General features: G+C 44.6%; 1 protein-coding gene across 1 annotated transcript in view; it reads left to right on the top strand.

The window, feature by feature from the left end:
* LOC122932156 (prostaglandin reductase 1-like) overlaps positions 1-20455 on the top strand; it is a 90881-nt gene that overhangs the window by 53145 nt on the left and 17281 nt on the right. The window contains exons 4-6 of the mRNA XM_044286412.1: positions 3161-3220; positions 4170-4337; positions 9363-9480. Coding sequence (XP_044142347.1) covers positions 3161-3220; positions 4170-4337; positions 9363-9480 — 346 coding nt within the window. The remainder of the gene's footprint in view (positions 1-3160; positions 3221-4169; positions 4338-9362; positions 9481-20455) is intronic.

The following is a 20455-nucleotide window of genomic DNA, read 5'->3' as shown; positions in this document are numbered from 1 at the left end:
TGCCTCTCCATCAGCCCCCAGTGCCTCTACATTAGCCCCCCAGTGCCTCTACATTAGCCCCCCAGTGCCTCTACATTAGCCCCCCAGTGCCTCTCATCAGCACCCAGTGCCTCTCATCAGCACCCAGTACCTCTCATCAGCCCCCAGTCCTCTATATCAGCCCCCAGTCCTCTATATCAGCCCCCAGAGCCTCTCCATTAGCCGCCCAGTGCCTCTTACCAGCCCCCAGGGCCCCATTCACTAGCACCCAGTGCTGCCCCATCCAGCAGCCCCGAGTGCCCCCTCCACCAGCCTCCAGTCAGTGCCTCTCCATTCAGCCTATACGCCTTTAGTATAAAATAAAATAAATAAACTTACCTCTCCTGCTCCTGGACGCAGACGCTCCTCTTCTACTGCTGTAGGCTGCTTGTTATCTACACCCCACTATCCTCTCTGTACTTCATGTCTCCTAATGAACCACATTCCTATAGAGATTCATCTGAAGATCATATTAAACTGTATTCAGGATCATAATCCCTGACAAGTAAGAGAGGAAGATGGCGCAGCTCTTTAACTTGTCTTCCTGTATAATTAGGACAGGTTTTGTGTGGACTAGTAAGATGGCGGCCATTTTATTTTTCCTATTGATTGCTCCCCGGACAAAACGAGCCATTATAACTAGTGTTGAGCGAGCATGCTCAGCCAAACAGTAGTTCGGCTCGGGCATCGCTATACTCGGCACATTGCAGTATTTGGCCGAATACACAACCTCACAAAGGCTATATGCCAAAAGCCGGGTATGTACAAGCCAACAATCTATCCATGAGACAGATACAGTCAGCACACCTTACAATTGCAGTGTTGTGCACTATGAGACATTCAAAACCAGCTCTCATCTGACTGAGAGCCAGTAAGCCTCAAAGTTGCTTCATAACAGTTGGATGGTTTGGGTGGACCTGCACACCTAGATCATTATCATTAGGGTGACAAAAAGTTTTCTGATTGTCCTAACATAATATTAAATAACCTTTCTATACAGTTTTGTCATGTAAACTCATTTGCATAATCATGGGCATATGCAAATCTACTGAAACTGCTTGTTTTTCAGCTAAAACACCATTTGCATGGAAAATTCGCGATAAAAATTTGTGATTAGAATATTCGCAATCAACACTACTCATCAACAGTGCCATTTATTGGATTTATAGTCTTATGAAAAGACTATGAATCAAATAGATGGCACTGTTCATGACTCATGAACAGTGCCATCTATTGGTTTCATAGTCTTTTTTTGTTTAATACATTTTATTAGGTTTTGATATAATATAGACATTTACATTCAAAGGTACATATTGGATCAAATTTTAGGTCATATTACTTTTTTACAGATATGTGCAGTGAAAACAAAGATAAAGCACAAATAAGCAGTGCAATAATCCTTTCCCTAAACATTTCCCTTCCCCCTTAACCCTACCCCCTTCTATACAGGTGATGTGGTTTAAAGTTTTCTTTTTATTATAGGTATTCATGGAGGTGTACAGTGTCTCATTTCGGAGTTCATGTGGATTTATTGTAGTGTAGTCTCATGGTAGTGCGTCTTTATGTAAGGATTGATGATGCTTTATATGTTATTGGTTTCATAGTCTTATGACAAGACTATGAATCCAATAGATGGTGCTGTTCATGAGTAGTGTAGATCGCGAATATTGTGATCGCAAATTTTCCATGCAAATAGTTTTTCAGCTGAAAAACAAGGCAGATTCTGTTCATTTGCAAGTCTTCCCCATATACCCATGTTTATGCAAATGATTTTACATGACAAAACTGTATAGAAAGGTTATTGAATATTATGTTAGGACAATCAGAAAACTTTTTGTCACCCTAATGATAATGATCTAGGTGCGCAGGTCCACCCAAGCCATCTAACAGATATGAAGCAACTTTGAGGCTTAATACATTTCAATGGAATTTAATGCCGGACCTGGCATTCCGGCAAGTGTTCAGGATTTTTGGCCGGAGAGAAAACTGCAGCATGCTGCAGTTTTTTCTCTGGCCAAAAACATAAGAGGGACTGAACTGATGCATACTTGTGTATACTGAACGGAATGCTCTCCATTCAGAATGCATTAGAATAAAACTGATCAGTTTTTTTCCGGTATTGAGCCCCTTTGAGGCTTAAGGTACTTTCACACTTGTGACCGAGGATTCCGGCAGGCAGTTCCATCGCCGGAACTGCCTGCCAGATCCAGCAAACGGATGCGGATCCGTCTTTCCGGTTGTCATCCGGAAAAAACAGATCCGGTATTTTTTTTTTTTCTCATTTTTAAAGGTATGCGCAGATCGGGAAACTGGATCCGGTTTACTGGAACACTTAGTGCCGGATCCGGCATTAATACATTTCAATGGAATTTAATGCCGGATCTGGCATTCCGGCAAGTGTTCAGGATTTTTGGCCGGAGAGAAAACTGCAGCATGCTGCAGTATTTTCTCCGGCCAAAAAACATAAGAGGGACTGAACTGATGCATACTTATGCATACTGAACGGAATGATCTCCATTCAGAATGCATTAGAATAAAACTGATCAGTTTTTTTCCGGTATTGAGCCCCTGTGACAGAACTCAATACCGGAAAAGGCTAGTGTGAAAGTACCCTTACTGGATCTCAGTCAGATGAGAGCTGCTTTTGAATGTCTCATAGTGCACAACGCTGCCATTGTAAGGTGTGCTGACTGTATCTGTCTCATGGATACATTGTTGGCTTGGACATACCCGGCTTTTGGCATATAGCCTTTGTGTGGTTGTCTATAGTATGTCATAGGTAATAGGAGTCCACGATGCATCCGGATGTCCTCCCCATGATGTTTCTAAACCATTTTGGTGGGATTTCCATTAATTTCTAACCTTTTTCTGTAAACCAGACACCCTCTCTCATTCAGAGCAGGGGGTGTCTGGTTTAATGCTTGGGTTCTCCCATTGACTTCCATTGTGCTTGGGTGCTCGGTAGAGCACCCGAGCACTTTGGTGCTCGATCAACACTTATTATAATTAATGAAAGGTATTTGGTAAATATTACTTCATTATAAAAATATTAATTATTTTCATTTTCTTAATTTCAGGAGAACCCCTTTAAGTGGGTTTTTGAGCAATGTTCAAATATATATATTTTTTTTGTTTTGTTTAGACCATACAGTAAGACAATCATGAAGGAGGGAGATATCATGATCGGGACTCAGGTTGGGAGGTACAGTAAGAATTTAAACTTTCTTGAGTGTGGTGTTTTGGCAGCAATGTGTGAAAACTATAGAGCACCATTAAAAAAAGTTCATATTTTGCAAAAGTATGTCTCCTGCCAAAAAGCTCTTGTCCACCTACTGCAAATAATAATAGCTATTAAGCCATATTTCTAAGTCTCTATTATTGTGTCCTATTTTTTGTGTTTTATTTTGTTACAGCAAAAAACAAAGAACCTTGAAAGTAAAACTCTATAATCTATATTGTCACCATCGATTTCAATAGTATATTTTTGACAGCATTTAATGCTTTTGTTTCCTAATGTTCCTTTTTGTCTTGGCATTCAGTAAGGCGTAGCCTGCTTGCCTTCATATAATATAATGTTATCTGATGAATATGAATGTGGGTGCTCGCAGACACAACTCTAAAAGCTTGGCTGATATCATTATAATACAGTGCACGCTGATACAGTGCATTGTGGGAGATGTGTTTATTCTACATCAGTCTACAGTTCAGAGCACAGTGGCGTAACTTAAAGCTAATGGGCCCTGATACAAGAACTGCTGGATCCTATTCTGGAAATACCCAGTCAATGGCCCTTTTTCTAATCCTCGGCAACTCCTTTAAAGGAACCTCTCACTACCATTTGTGTCCATAAAACACTCCACTGAGACCAGGATACCTCCTCTTAAGCCTGCCCTGGCATCATCTGGTGCATGCGCAGTGAATTCATATGTGCTGGCCTCAGCACAATCTTCATAATACTCATGTGCCAGATGCTGCCAGAGCAGGCATGAGATGACGTACACCAGCCTCAGGGATGTCAGACAATCAATAGTTGGTGTGTTTAGGGTATGGCCACCGTGATGAGCCTGTCCTTTAAGAGAAATTGCACTTTGATGCAAGAAATTCCAATATAGACGCAAACTACATTTATAATTATAATTTTATTTCCATAGAGTTTTGGAAAGTAATGATACTGCTTTCCCAGTTGGCAGTCATGTTCTTTCAGATGCTGGTTGGACAACTCATTCAGTCTCTCAAGGCAAAGATTTGACTCCATTACTACCAAATTGGCCTAAGCACATTCCCAAATCCCTGGCTCTTGGAACAATTGGAATGCCTGGGTGAGTAAGTCTGAAATATGTTCCTATGGTTATTGTTAATTATTCTTACATCACTTATTGGAAATGGACATACATACTTTATACATGCATACATAACCATGTAACAACTTTGTTGCATCAGTGTAAGTACTGCTTGAGCACATGCAACATTTTTCAAAGCATATACAAACATTTCCTGAGACACATATCAAAAGGAACAGCTTTTTCTTTATATAGATATATTTATTGCCGATAATGGTCATGATGCAGAAGTTGATGCTATATCCTTTTCTGTATATGATTTCTGCTTCAATTCCTTTTCTGTATGAGGGGTAGAAAACAAATGCTCTGCTTCTTTGCTAAGCCTGAGGTTTTTAATTATGTGTAGAATTTTGCTATGTGTATATCACAGACAAAAGAAATATTAATTATGACAAATGCTATAACACAGTGGGGCAGAGTTGCTAATCAAAATTTGCCAGAATTATAGCTTAATTTGTGCCAAAAATATGAAGAACGTGCTTTGCACACATTTATTGTGTTTTGGACTCTTTTTCAACTCACCTGACAAGGGGGCACGGACTACCAGGAAAGGCGTGTGAGCTGAGAGAAACAGCGCTGGGTTAACATTGTGACAAAGTTTACCAAAAGAGCATTAAAACTGTATAGGAAGCAAACTAATAGAAATTGTTCCTTCTCATATCAAATATTTGAGCATCAGGAATGGTAGAACAACGGACTCATTAAATTAAAAGTCCCTCTATTGATTACCAAAATAGAGAGCACTTGCCCATACATTTTCTGGGTAGGACTCAGCTTCTTGAAGTTACTTTATCCCCTACAGACCATTCCCATTCAATTAAAGAGGTTGTCCGGGTTCAGAGTTCAACCCGGACAAAACCCTTACTTCCCTCATTCAGCATGAATGAGTGGAGCATCGGAGCATTTCAGGCTCTGATGCTCACCCTTGCCATGCATTGAATTGCGCAGGCAAGGGCTTATTCTTTAGATCCGGTCACATACTGGGTCTTATTATGGATATGATAAGTGGAGACTTCCACCTAGAAGTGATCCCGGTGATATCACTGGCACTAATGGGAGGTCATTAGCGCTGCCCTAGTCTGAAAAACTTTCCTCTGGGTGGGCAAGCAGCCATGTATAGCTTTGGCAAAGTTATTGCTATCTAGAAGACAGGGAGGAATAAACTTCCCAAATATACAGTACATGTCTACAACCTTGCCTGCTTGGGTAGGCATGTTCTAGATTTTATATACCTTACATGTTACTATTCCAATTATGACCTGGAGAAGGCCTTCACGGGCCTAGATAAAACTTTTTGTTTGCTTCATACCACCTTAAGGTCCTTACCTTTAAGACTGAAACAGACCCTTCTAATCTGGGACACTATAGGCACAAGGAGGGAACTCCGTAAACATTTCCAACACTACTTTGGATTTCCAAATAACTACTTCTATGGCATCGTTCAGAGTTTCCAGCAGGTACTCAGAGTAAACTTTTCGTTCCATGGCAATCGGCAGGCATCTCAACAATGCGTCACATTTTACACAAGTCTGAACCTAAAACGATTGATGAAGTAACACAAAACTTCCATTTGCCAATTAACCAAGGCTTCCAGTATATGCAGCTGAAAGCTTTCTGTCTTTCTTGTCTTAAAGACTATTCTAAAGAGACTGAAGACCAACCTTTTGACACCTTTATGGAAGAAAGTACAAAAGTTATTTGTCTAGCCTGTATGAGGTCATTAGGGACATTTGTAGCTTAGTGAAAGTGCAGTTTGGTTTCCCGAAATGGGACACAATCTTTAAAATACCAGAGGTGGGTTCACAACTCTTAGATGGATGGACTCTGGTACGCAAACACATAGTCACTGAAAATATTGTGAAACTCATTTCAAGCTTATTTACTCAGCCTAATATGGTTTCAATATATCTCCCATTTATCTGGACAGAATAGTGGCATGTCCTAAATGACAATCAACAAGCACAGATGTATATCATGGTATTTGGCTTTGCCCCAATGTGCAAGTTTTTGGCATGCAATGGTGGAGTATCTGGGCGGTCTGTGGAAGGGACCATTGCAGTTGGCCCCACTGCCTCTTCTTTCTCACTCATTTACCCCATTGGATTGTACAGATCGTAAGCTTGTGAATGTACCCCCTTTAGCTCATATCACCCTGATAGCGGCAAGGAGTTATTTATTAAGGAACTGGCTTGAAAAAATAGTACCCTTCATGTTCAATATTACTCAACAGTTGAAATATTATCTACTGATGGATAAGGTGGAGACGAAGAGACTCAAGGAGTGTAAAACTGCTCATTTAAGAAATGGCATCCACTTATGCCTGCATACCTCTCCCAAGCCCAGGTGCAGGAAGTGACTCTCACTCTCCAACTTACCACATGGTTCAGAACCCATTTCGCAAAGAGTACAGGGATTGGTTCCTAATTGATACCTTTGGGTTGTTCTTTCTCTCTGAATGGACAAAAACTCACTGAAAAAAGGCCTAAATGGGTGAAAATGCTCCAAACCTAGACACTGTGGCGTGTCTATAACCGGGGGAGCAATTCCTCCGCATGCGGTCCGCAGACAACGGAATCCCCAGCAAAAAATACGTACAATGGAGGATGCCGGCGAGGACCACATGCACCACAAGAACATCTTACACAAAATGATACATCGTGCAGATGAAAAAAATATACATACACAATTCACTGAAAAAAATGTACCAAAAGGATACGCAACTGACAATACTAGCTAATTCCTCAGGCCGATGTTAAAAGCTGAGAACTTTGCCAATATCTTCCAGTCAGGAACACATCGGAGCCCCTCATGCACCACGTCACGGTGTCTCAGCACGCATGGGGTCCTACCACTAAACTGCCCGTGGTGTGTGAACAGGGTGCTAGAAACCAACTCAAAGCCAGACTCTCACATGCCTCCATAGTGGTATCACTAATGCACTGTGAGGTAGGATAAAGCTGTGAGCCGCACCCACAACAGACCATGTGACACAGAAGCTACCAGGTGCAAAAGAATGTTACCAACAATATAAGGTGGCACATTCCATACACATAAGGACAAAAACTCACTGAAAAAAGTGGCCTAAATGGGAGAAAATACTCCAAACCCAGACACTGTAGCGTGTCTATAACCGGGGGAGCAATTCCTCTGCATGCGGTCCGCAGACAACGGCAATCCCCAGCAAAAAATGCGTACAATGGAGGATGCCGGTGCACCTCTCTCAATCTAGACTACACAGTAGCCCCCTAGGTGTCTTGTGCTTTAATCTATGATTTGCTAATGTTCTATAGTACCACTTATGTGACACTGATTTTGCTGTTTTTCTTTTCTTTTGCTAACTTTTGTTGTCTTACTGCAAGTATAGTTTTTTATGTCTCTGTTCACTGGATCCTTTTGACATTGACGACAAATTGTTGTCATAGGATGATGAACACGACTTTACAGGATTGGGCTGAGCACTTTATTTGGTCTATTTAGCAACCTACTGGTCAAAGTCTAGGATTATGTATACTTTTTTTGAATGTTATATTCAATCTATGCATTTTCACGGTATGTCATGTATTGTACAATGTATGACTCTTTTTTTTTCTTAATAAAGTTGTTTAACGAGCAATCAAAAACACAGATAAGGGGCGTAACAATCATGGTCACATCCCCTGCCTTGGGGGAGGTAAGGCTACTTTTACACTCGCATTTGGTGCGGATCCGCACAAACGCATCCGTTCAGATAATACAACCGCATGCATCTGTTCAGAACGGATCAGTTTGTATTATCTTTAACATAGCCAAAACGGATCCGTCTTGAACACCATTGAAAGTCAATGGGGGACGGATCAGTTTTTTATTGTGCCATATTGTGTCAGTGAAAATGGATCTGTCCCCATTGACTTACATTGTGTGCCAGGATGGATCCGTTTGGCTCAGTTTCATCAGACAGACCCCAAAACGCTGCAAGCAGCGTTTTGGTGTCCACCTCCAAAGCGTAATGGAGGTGGAATGGATCTAAACTGATCCGTTTTGGACCGCTAGTGAGAGGCCTGAACGGATCTCACAAACGGAAACCAAAACGCCAGTGTGAAAGTAGCCTAAGAGGGCATGCTTCCACACAGCACATCATGATTCATCTACTTTATAGCTCTGGCTGAGTGCCTGTTACGACAGCTCACCTATACTCAGCAGCCACATCACCTGAGATGACTGACAGTATATTCCCCCAGCTTTCAGCAACCTATCTGAGGCCAGTTGGCTGGTAGTGCCAGTGAGGGTCAAGACAGGAGAGTGTAGAAAGTGGTGTTAAAGAATGAAGGAAGTACCAGGAGTGGCACTCAGTAGTTGAACGGTACTGTAGCAGAGCAGAAGTGGCTACAGACTGTAAGATCAGACAGCCAACAAGGACATTGGAGGATACTGCCCCTGTGGAGGCTTTAGTCAGTTAGACACAGCAGAAGGAGATACTACAGGGGAAAATGTCCTCATTGTAGGCAATGGAACAGTCAACCTGTGGTTTTTGCAGTTACTGCAAAACGATGCCGCTGTGGTGGAGTAAATGCAATTTAAAGACTACCCTGTCTAAATAAACCCCTCTCACATACCGAGTGATCGCCTACTATGCATGGTAACCTACTATGCAACACCATATCCAACCGACATACTTACTGCATAAAAGCCAAGTGGCTGTTTTGTATAAGGTATGCCAGCTGGGCCAGCAGACTAACTGTGCTGAGACTGTGGGCATCTGAGTGTTCTGTAGCAAAGGATGAAAGATGGGCACTGGCAGGTGGCAATGTATAATGTGCAGGGGAAGGGGGTATAATCAAGATTTGCTCTGGAGCCTGCAAAACTCTAGTTATGCTACAGGACTGGACAGTCTAAAGGCTCAGCAAATGTATCATCCAGCATCACTCATTTTAATACATCTGAAACATTTTTAGACTGCTTAAGGTTTCCACTGTCTAAATATTAGAGAGGTTTAATAAATCTACCTTTTGTTCTTTTATTTTACAGTTTAACAGCATATTTTGGCTTAAAAGAGATCTGCTCTGCAAAAAAGGGTGAAATAGTTTTGGTCAATGGAGCTGCTGGGGCTGTTGGATCATTAGTTGGCCAAATCGCTAAAATCATTGTGAGTACCATCACCCTGGGGGTAAACACATCTTTGGCTCTGATATTTAGGTTTGGGCTACAGTTTTGCTTTCACTCTTATACTAAGATGTTATTTATTTATCTCACTCACTTACCGTATATAGCACTGACATATTCGGCAGCACTATCCACATCAATGTACATGGAGGAAACCTACACATACATAGGGAGAACATACAAACTCCATGAAGACTCCACTGTCCTTTATTCTAACCTAGAACCCCAGTGCTTCAAGGGACGACTGCTAACCACTGGCCCACTGTGCTGCCAATGAAACAGATATTCAGACCAATATACCTTGCAAAAAGAGTAGAAACCCAGCACTCACCATAGAAGTGGTATCATTTTTTTCAACAATCCTCTTAGACACTAATATTCATAATACAATATGGTGCTGGGCTCCATCTAGGATCTAGCTCTTATTTTCAGCAATTTTGCTTCAATTCTCATTACTGCGTAGTAATTTATCTTGCAGATCTTGTTTGTTTTCTTGTTTTATTATTATAGATAAAAATATTCAGTTGGGATCTGTATGATTTGAGGTCTGTGATTGTTTTACATGATGCTCAAATTACCAGTATATTGCATGTGGATTCTTCTACATCAGAAAAACAATTTGACCGTGGGTTAAGTTAGTGGAGGGGGGACCTACTCATCTCTCCTGAACTCCAAACACCAAATCCTATTGCAGGTTATAGACATAACCTGAGCCAAATTTTTTTTTTTCTTCTGAATGCTTGTTGGTTGCCTACCATACTTCAAGCAGCCACATTGCCCCTAGGGGAGGTTTTATCAGTGATTGATAGCATTCTCTGTGTACGGGCTGTTTCACATGAGCGAGTCCATTGCGGGAATTACTCTCTATGTGTAAGTGTGATCCTGCATTCTGGGCCAAACTTCTTCAGGATAATAGTGACATAAAGCTGTCAGTATGATCCTGTAGTAGTAAGGTCAAGCAGAGGGATACAGCATTATAAATCATGATAATGCTGTGTGCTTCTGGAAGTCCAGAGCAAAGGATCAAGCTCACACACAGTGTGTATACACAGATAGATGTCAGTCACTAATAGCTGTACACAGGGAGTTGTTATCAGTGATTGAGAGCATTCTCTCTGTAAGTGTGTATATATAGATAGATGCCAGTTCACTGATAGCTGTACACAGCGGAGGTGTTATCAGTGATTGATAGAATTCTCTGCGTAAGTGTGTATACATAGATAGCGGTCAGTCACTGATAGCTGTACACAGCGGAGCAATTATCAGTGATTGATAGAATTCTCTGTGTAAGTGTGTATACATAGATAGCTGTCAGTCACTGATAGCTGTACATGGGGGAGGTATTATCAGTGATTGATAGAATTCTCTGTGTAAGTGTGTATACAGAGATAGCTGTCAGTCACTGATAGCTGTACATGGGGGAGGTATTATCAGTGATTGATAGAATTCTCTATGTAAGTGTGTATACAAAGATAGCTGTCAGTCACTGATAGCTGTACATGGGGGAGGTGTTATCAGTGATTGATGGCATTCTCTGTGTAAGTGTGTATACAGAGATAGCTGTCAGTCACTGATAGTTGTACACAGGTGAGGTGTTATGAGTATATGATAGCATTCTCTGTGTACGTGTGTATACAAAGATATCTGCCAGTCACTGATAGTTGTACAGGTTGAGTTCACAGTTCAGTTATTCGATCAGTTATTTCCATCAGTTATTGTGAGCCAAAACTTGTACTAAAGCGCACACAGAGATAAGCTATAATAGAAAGATCTGCACCTGTTCTGTGTTTTTGACCCGCACCTGGTTTTGGCTTAAAATAACTGATGGAAATAACTGATCAAATAACTGAAGTGTGAACTCTGCTTAAGGTATTATCAGTAATTGATAGCATTCTATGTGTAAGTTTGTATACAGAGATACTGTAACTGTCAGTCACTGATGTTGTACAGGGGGAGGTGTTATCAGTGATTGATAGCATTTTCTGTGTAAGTGTGTATACATAGATAATAGCAGGAGAAAAAAGCACCGCGGCACTCACCACTGGTCACAAAGTTGCTGTTTGCAGTTTTATTTTTCAAATACACATCGTGGACGCGGACAGGACACAGGTGAATGAACAGGCTACAGCTGTTTCGCGCTATATTGCGCTTTGTCAAGCCTCCTGTGACGTGAAGGAGGAGGGGGCTAAAAATACTCCCATCTCATGGACGTCACTGGTTACAATCAAGTGATATAAAAAACACATGTGTGCTAAAACCAATCAAATGAAAGCAGCTAAGTCATTTTTGTCATTTAACCCTAGAGGGCCCATGGCTTGTGTTTTGATTATCCATGCAGCTTCTCTCTGCAGGAGAATGCGTTTTCTGTCCCCCCCTCTCATGGGGGTATGAACCACTTCTATACCTGCACATTTCAAAATTTCACTGTTTCCTGCATGTTCATTATGTATATGCTCAATTAATCTAGTTGCTCCATTTCTGGTGATAATAGATTTTTTGTGTTCCCTGAAACGTACATATAGGCACCTGTGTGTCTTCCCAATGTAAAATCTCCCGCATGGGCACAAAATCGCATACACAACATATTGGGTCTTGCAGTGTATAAATTGTTTAACTACATGTCCTACATGTCCCAGCTGCAGATACTTCTGTTTGTATACATGTGCGCACATAGAGCAGTGTCCACATGCGAAGTTTCCTCTGGGAGCGCTCCTGCCCAGCCAGTTATCAACTGGACAGGGGAGGTTTCTCCTGACAACAGCATCTCCTATAGTTTTACTTCTGCGAAAACTGACAATGGGAGGATTGTCTACCATGGCTGCCAGGGAGGGATCCCTCTGCAGCATCTGCCAGTTGTTCAAGATCACTGTTTTGATAGTGGAAGCCATTGGTGAAAAGTCGAATGTGAACACCGCTCTACGCTCGCCATCATTATTTTGTTGTCTCCTCTTTTTCGTGTGGATGTCCTTACCCAGAACCTCTCTCTTGTGCAAGCACTTCAAATATGCGTTATCTATTATCTTCTCCGGGTAACCCCTCTGTAAAAATAGTCTCTTCATGTCTCCACATTGCTCTTTGAACTCAGTGTCATCTTTCACAATTCTAGCAAGACGCATGAATTGGCCGTAAGGAATGGCGGTTTTTACGTGGGGTGGGTGGTAACTTTTATAATGTAATAGTGCATTCGTGGATGTACTTTTTCTATAAATAGTGGGGTTTAGCTGACCATCTTTAACCCTCACTTTGACATCAAAAAAATCCAATTCGTCCGCACTGATTGTGCTGGTGAACCGCATGTTCATATTGTTTGTGCTCGGATCGGCTCATTACGAGAGGGTCCCCTACCTAAGCCTATACTCCCCCCCCCCCCTACCTAGAAGCAGCAGAGTTATGCCGGAACTGCTTATCGAAGGGTAGCCTAAAGGGGGCCACACCAATGATGAGTCCTGAGAAGAAGGGAGGGCTACTGGGTGGGTCGAAAGCATTCGAACCGACAAGTGGGGGCAGGAGAGCCAGGTTTAAATAATTAAAGCCCCGCCTCCCCTCACACAAACACGGCACTCTTTGATTGCCTACCACTTGTGCTCGGATCGGCTCATTACGAGAGGGTCCCCTACCTAAGCCTATACTCCCCCCCCCCCCTACCTAGAAGCAGCAGAGTTATGCCGGAACTGCTTATCGAAGGGTAGCCTAAAGGGGCCAAAAGAACCAGGCATAGGAGTTTTGAAAGACTTTGATAACAGAAACTACAAACCAAAACTCGGAAAGCCAGTGACATTTTGTATTAAGGATCCGGGATATAACGCATTGGAACACGCGGAACTCCAACGACCCAACCGTTTGATTACATGTACTGGTACCTTATGCATGGACGCCGCAGCTGCTGCGCCCCTGTGGAAGGAATGTCCTGTGATCGAGAGAGGATCGACCTCTGAACCTGTTAACTAAACCCGAATGTGCTGAATACCTGCCAGGTATAGTTAACAGTGCTATAGGACAGGTTTAATTGAGAGTGGCAAAAAACCCGACGAAGCCCAATAGGTGAGTGATAGTCCCCCCGGCCAGCAGCCGGGTAGGTGTTCATATTTCTGAAACAGGCGCCAAGCTGTCTTGTAAGCTCTCAGGGTATTACTGGCCAAGGAATTGGCCATCAGTCTGTTAGCTATGGTGAGATGAGAGACTAGTCCCAGCGCAGCTGGGCCTGGTGAGGAATTGGCATTGGCAACCGATCTGCCCCTGGACAAACCTGAAAGAAAAAGTGGAAAAAAAAAAAATATATATTTTATTTTTATTTTTTTAAACGGAGAAGCCATGCGTGAGACTCTAATAGCAGAGTCATATGTGTAAACCTAAAACTGAGAAGCCATGCGCGAGAGACTCTAATGGCGGAGTCATATGTGTAAACCTAAACGGAGAAGTCGTGCGTGAGAGACTCTGATGGCAGAGTCATCTGTGTAAACCTAAAGCGGAGAAGCCATGCGCGATAGACTAATGGCGGAGCTATGCGCGAGAGACTCTAATGGCGGAGTCATATGTGTACACCTAAAACGGAGAAGCCATGCATGAGAGACTCTAGTGGCGGAGTCATATGTATACACCTAAAACGGAGAAGCCATGCATGAGAGACTCTAGTGGCGGAGTCATATGTGTACACCTAAACGGAGAAGCCATGCATGAGAGACTCTAATGGCGGAGTCATATGTATACACCTAAAACGGAGAAGCCATGCATGAGAGACTCTAGTGGCGGAGTCATATGTGTAAACCTAAAACGGAGAAGCCATGCGTGAGAGACTCTAATGGTGGAGTCATATGTGTAACCTAAACGGAGAAGCCATGCGTGAGAGCCTCTAACGGCGGAGTCATATGTGTAACCTAAAACGGAGAAGCCATGCGTGAGAGCCTCTAACGGCGGAGTCATATGTGTAAACCTAAAACGGAGAAGCCATGCGTGAGAGACTCTAATGGAGGAGTCATATGTGTAAACCTAAACAGGAGAAGCCATGCGCGAGAGACTCTAATGGAGGAGTCATATGTGTAAACCTAATACGGAGAAGCCATGCGTGAGAGACTCTAATGGCGGAGTCATATGTGTAAACCTAAAACGGAGAAGCCATGCGTGAGAGACTCTAATGGTGGAGTCATATGTGTAACCTAAAACGGAGAAGCCATGCGTGAGAGACTCTAATGGCGGAGTCATATGTGTAAACCTAAAACGGAGAAGCCATGCGTGAGAGCCTCTAACGGCGGAGTCATATGTGTAAACCTAAAACGGAGAAGCCATGCGTGAGAGACTCTAATGGAGGAGTCGTATGTGTAAACCTAAAACGGAGAAGCCATGCGTGAGAGACTCTAATGGTGGAGTCATATGTGTAAACCTAAAACGGAGAAGCCATGCGTGAGAGACTCTAATGGTGGAGTCATATGTGTAACCTAAACGGAGAAGCCATGCGTGAGAGACTCTAATGGCGGAGTCATATGTGTAAACCTAAAACGGAGAAGCCATGCGTGAGAGACTCTAATGGCTGGAGTCATATGTGTAAACCTAAAACGGAGAAGCCATGCGTGAGAGACTCTAATGGCGGAGTCATATGTGTAAACCTAAAACGGAGAAGCCATGCGTGAAAGACTCTAATTGTGGTTTGAAATTATTATTATATATTTTTTTTTTGAACTATAAACCACTTACGCAGCTCCAGTATGGGCACAGCTCTGAGTACGAGCACGAAGAGCATGGTATAACGCAGGTCACCTGCACGGACTAACTAACATCCTGTGCCTAAATGACCCCCTTGGAACCTTCTGTACGGCCGGCAGCAGGAAGCCAGCCACCGACTATGATCTGCTCCCCCTGACCGAGCCTAGTACTCCTTCCCCCGATCCCTGCCTACCTAACGGCACGGCGGCCCGTGCCAGACTTTATTGAAGATGAGGAGCGGGGAAACGGTGTCCTGCACCTTTACCCCCAGCCGCGTGGGGAGCTCACGCTGCTCCCTGGCAGAGTGCACCAGTGCGGGGGAGCCCCCCCCCTCAGCCAGGGCCGACCCACCGCCGGCTGGACACTCGTACCGCATGGGGAGCAGCGCCGCTCCCTGGCAATGTGCACCGGATCAGAGGGAGCCCTTCCTTTACCGTGAGCCCCGGCCCCCGCCGGTTTGAATCGTGTGCCGCGTGGGGAGCCGCATAGCTCCCTGGCATTATGCGCCGGCGCGGGAGTGCCCCCACCTGGGGGCTGGTTATTGTGACTGGAACCCGCTGGGAGACTGAGGCCTGACCGGACCTACCTGTGACCGTGAAGGCTGACCCCCCAGGCCGTGGCTGACCCGCGTGCGTAGACGTGACGCAACTACCTGTAGATGCCCACCCAGTGCCTGTAGTCAACGGGAGTGCGACCGAGTCTGTGGATGTGACCGACTGGCCCCTGTAGTCGTGAGGGGACCCTACCTCGGGAGTAGCGGTAACGGACCATCGCCTGTAGACGTGGTAGTATTACCTCACGAGTCTGTTGACATGAGACTAATGCCTGCAGTCGTGGCAGGGCTTTATAACGAGTCTGTAGTCGTGACAGACTAATGCCTGCAGTCGTGGCAAGGCTTTATAACGAGTCTGTAGTCGTAACGGATTTGTGCCTGCAGTCGTGGCAGGGCTTTAGAGCGGGTCTGTAGTCGTGACAGACTGATGCCTGCAGTCGTGGCAGGACTTTATAACGAGTCTGTAGTCGTGACAGACTGATGCCTGCAGTCGTGGCAGGGCTTTATAACGGGTCTGTAGTCGTGACAGACTGATGCCTGCAGTCGTGGCAGGACTTTATAACGAGTCTGTAGTCGTGACAGACTGATGCCTGCAGTCGTGGCAGGGCTTTATAACGGGTCTGTAGTCGTGACAGACTGTTGCCTGCAGTCGTGGCAGGGCTTTAGAGCGGGTCTGTAGTCGTGACAGACTGATGCCTGCAGTCGTGGCAGGGCTTTATAAGGAGTCTGTAGTCGTGACAGACCTGGCAAAGCAACATTCCTATCTGTACCATTTTTTTTTTTTTTACTTCTTTCCCCCCCACCAAAGGCCACGACTGTAGGCGCCACCCTGTAAGAGATGCGCCAGAGGCCTGGCCATAATAGTCCACCATCCCCCGTCCCCCAAGCCTATGCAGGAGAAAAGGAGGGGGTTGGCCCACGCCTGCACCACCCCTGACTCACCTGGCGGCCATGACAGCCACAAACCCCACAGTATCGTAAGTTAGCCAACCACCTGTGGACCTGAATAAACAAGGACAGACATGTGAGTGAGCGCACGGTGGCTGGGTGACCCTTCACTCCTGCCACCGCTCCTTAGCTGTCCACTGGATTATTGCGACTGCGCCCGAACCAACCCCCTGCTTGCGGGCGGCCCGGCTGCGTGCGCAAAGTGACGTGGCCAGCCCCCCTCTTTAGAGCCCTCTTTATATTTGCTCCTTAAAACATATCCCAAATATAATATTATTTTTTTTTTTTTGTCCTGCCTTAGTACCTAGCCACTGTGCCTGAGCAAGGAGCCCTGTACCTGGACTGCAGTACCAGTATGGGCCTGTAGTTGTCGCCCTCTATCAAGGCAGGCCTGCTGGAGCGCAGCAAGCCAGTGAGCTGCGCTGAGGAGCCGACGGCCGGCGTGACCGCTGCTCTGGGTATGTGAAGGACGTGTGACCCGTCGCTGCTGAGCCACAGATGAGGGGTGCCCGCCTGGGGGACTCTGCACGTGGGAGCGGAGGTGCTTGGCGCGGGGCCTGGAGCGGATCGGGGTGCCTGTATCGGGGTGCCTGGAGCGGGGTGCCTGGAGTGGGGTGCCGGAAGCGATCAGGAGTGCGGGCAGTCGCCAGCGCGGCACGCTCGGCAGCCCCCCATGTTATACATAGCGATACGGGTGTGCAGCCACCCTGCCTACCTAATCACCGAAGCGACGAGCCCGACGCAGCCGACCACCCGATTCTCCAGTGACGCACGCACTTCTCTGGCACCAACCCACGAGCCGATTCGAAAGCATTCGAACCGACAAGTGGGGGCAGGAGAGCCAGGTTTAAATAATTAAAGCCCCGCCTCCCCTCACACAAACACGGCACTCTTTGATTGCCTACCACTAGCTTGATTCAAATATTCCACGAATGCACTAAACGTATGCAGATCACCTGTCCAGACAATGAATATATTGTCGATATATTGAAGGAAAACCTTGATATATCGAATAAATGGATTCTGGACAAAAATAGCTAAAAATAAATTAGCCAGGGTGCACGAGACAGGTGTCCCCATTGCTGTGCCTGACAATTGTTTGAACCATTCCTGATTAAAAATAAAAGCATTATGTGTCAATATGAATAAGAGGGATTCTGTGACGAAATCAACATATTCGTCACTTTTGCTAATTCTGCGCAGAATGTCCGTAATCGTCTCTATCCCCAGTTCCTGTGGAATCCTGGTGTACAGACTCTCCACATCTACCGCGGCTAAATAAAAGCCGTCCTGCCATTGTACATCCTTCAGAGCCTCCAAAAAATCAGTGGTATCTTCCAAATAGGAAGGGACCCCCTTTAACACTGGGCGCAACATCCAATCCAAATATTGGGACAGGGGTTCGGTCAGAGAACCGTTCCCTGACACTATGGGGCGCCCAGGTGGGTTTACCAGCGATTTATGGATCTTGGGTACTATATACCACACAGGTTTGTTAGGGAACTGGGGATAGAGCTTTTCGGCCATGCGCTTAGTTAGAAAACCTCTGTCAACATATTTCCACAATAATGCTTTTAGTTGCTGTTGATATTTGGGAGTGGGGTCAGAGGTGAGAGGTGCATAGGTATTGATATCTTTAAGTTGTTTATAAGCTTCTTGCATGTAACATGTCCTATGCATAACTACCACATCAGGCACAGCAATGGGGACACCAGTCTCATGCACCCTTGCTAATTTATTTTTAGCTAGTTTTGAAGAGAGGTATATCTACACTGTCCAGAATCCATTTATTCGATATATCAAGGTTTTCCTTCAATATATCGACAATATATTCATTGTCTGGACAGGTGATCTGCATACGTTTAGTGCATTCGTGGAATATTTGAATCAAGCTAACAATATGAACATGCGGTTCACCAGCACAATCAGTGCGGACGAATTGGATTTTTTTGATGTCAAAGTGAGGGTGAGGCCTCTTTCACACTACAGTATGTTGCATTCAGTGTTTTGCGTTCCGTTTTTCACGGATCCGTTGTTCCGTTTTTTGCTTCCGTTGTGGTTCCGTTTCCGTTCCGTTGTTCCGTTCCGTTTTTCCGTAAGGCAAATACAGTATACAGTAATTTCATATTAAAAATTGGGCTGGGCATAACATTTTCAATTGATGGTTCCGCAAAAAACGGAACGGATACGGAAGACATACGGATGCATTTCCGTATGTGTTCCGTTTTTTTTGCGGCCCCATTGACTTGAATGGAGCCACGGACTGTGATTCTCGGCCAAATATAGGACATGTTCTATCTTTTCAACGGAACGGAAAAACGGAAATACGGAAACGGAATGCATACGGAACACATTCCGTTTTTTTGCGGAACCATTGAAATGAATGGTTCCGTATACGGACCGTATACGGAACGCAAAAAACGGACCGTATACGGAACGCAAAAAACTGTAGTGTGAAAGAGGCCTGAAAGATGGTCAGCTAAACCCCACTATTTACAGAAAAAGTACATCCACGAATGCACTATTACATTATAAAAGTTACCACCCACCCCACGTAAAAACCGCCATTCCTTACGGCCAATTCATGCGTCTTGCTAGAATTGTGAAAGATGACACTGAGTTCAAAGAGCAATGTGGAGACATGAAGAGACGATTTTTACAGAGGGGTTACCCGGAGAAGATAATAGATAACGCATATTTGAAGTGCTTGCACAAGAGAGAGGTTCTGGGTAAGGACATCCACACGAAAAAGAGGAGACAGCAAAATAATGATGGCGAGCGTAGAGCGGTGTTCACATTCGACTTTTCACCAATGGCTTTCACTATCAAAACAGTGATCTTGAACAACTGGCAGATGCTGCAGAGGGATCCCTCCCTGGCAGCCATGGTAGACAATCCTCCCATTGTCAGTTTTCGCAGAAGTAAAACTATAGGGGACGCTGTTGTCAGGAGAAACCTCCTCCGTCCAGTTGACAACTGGCTGGGCAGGAGCGCTCCCAGAGGAAACTTCGCATGTGGACACTGCTCTATGTGCGCACATGTATACAAACAGAAGTATCTGCAGCTGGGACATGTAGGACATGCAGTTAAACAATTTATACACTGCAAGACCCAATATGTTGTGTATGCGATTTTGTGCCCATGCGGGAGATTTTACATTGGGAAGACACACAGGTGCCTATATGTACGTTTCAGGGAACACAAAAAATCTATTATCACCAGAAATGGAGCAACTAGATTAATTGAGCATATACATAATGAACATGCGGGGAACAGTGCAATTTTGAAATGTGCAGGTATAGAAGTGGTTCATACCCCCATGAGAGGGGGGGACAGAAAACGCATTCTCCTGCAGAGAGAAGCTGCATGGATAATCAAAACACAAGCCATGGGCCCTCTAGGGTTAAATGACAAAAATGACTTAGCTGTTTTCATTTGATTGGTCTTAGCACACATGTGTTTTTTATATCACTTGATTGTAACCAGTGACGTGCATGAGATGGGGGTATTTCTAGCCCCCTCCTCCTTCACGTCACAGGAGGCTTGACAAAGCGCAACACAGCGCGAAACAGCTGTAGCCTGTTCATTCACCTGTGTCCTGTCCGCGTCCACGATGTGTATTTGAAAAATAAAACTGCAAACAGCAACTTTGTGACCAGTGGTGAGTGCCGCGGTGCTTTTTTCTTCTGCTATCATCATAATTACTATATCACCGACAGAGCACCACCGTGAAGGTTCGGGATCCAAGTGTTTTATGTGC

Source organism: Bufo gargarizans, chromosome 1 (assembly GCF_014858855.1).
Source record: "Bufo gargarizans isolate SCDJY-AF-19 chromosome 1, ASM1485885v1, whole genome shotgun sequence".
NCBI classification, from domain to species: Eukaryota; Metazoa; Chordata; class Amphibia; order Anura; family Bufonidae; genus Bufo; species Bufo gargarizans.
This window is presented reverse-complemented; position numbering and strand designations above follow the sequence as displayed.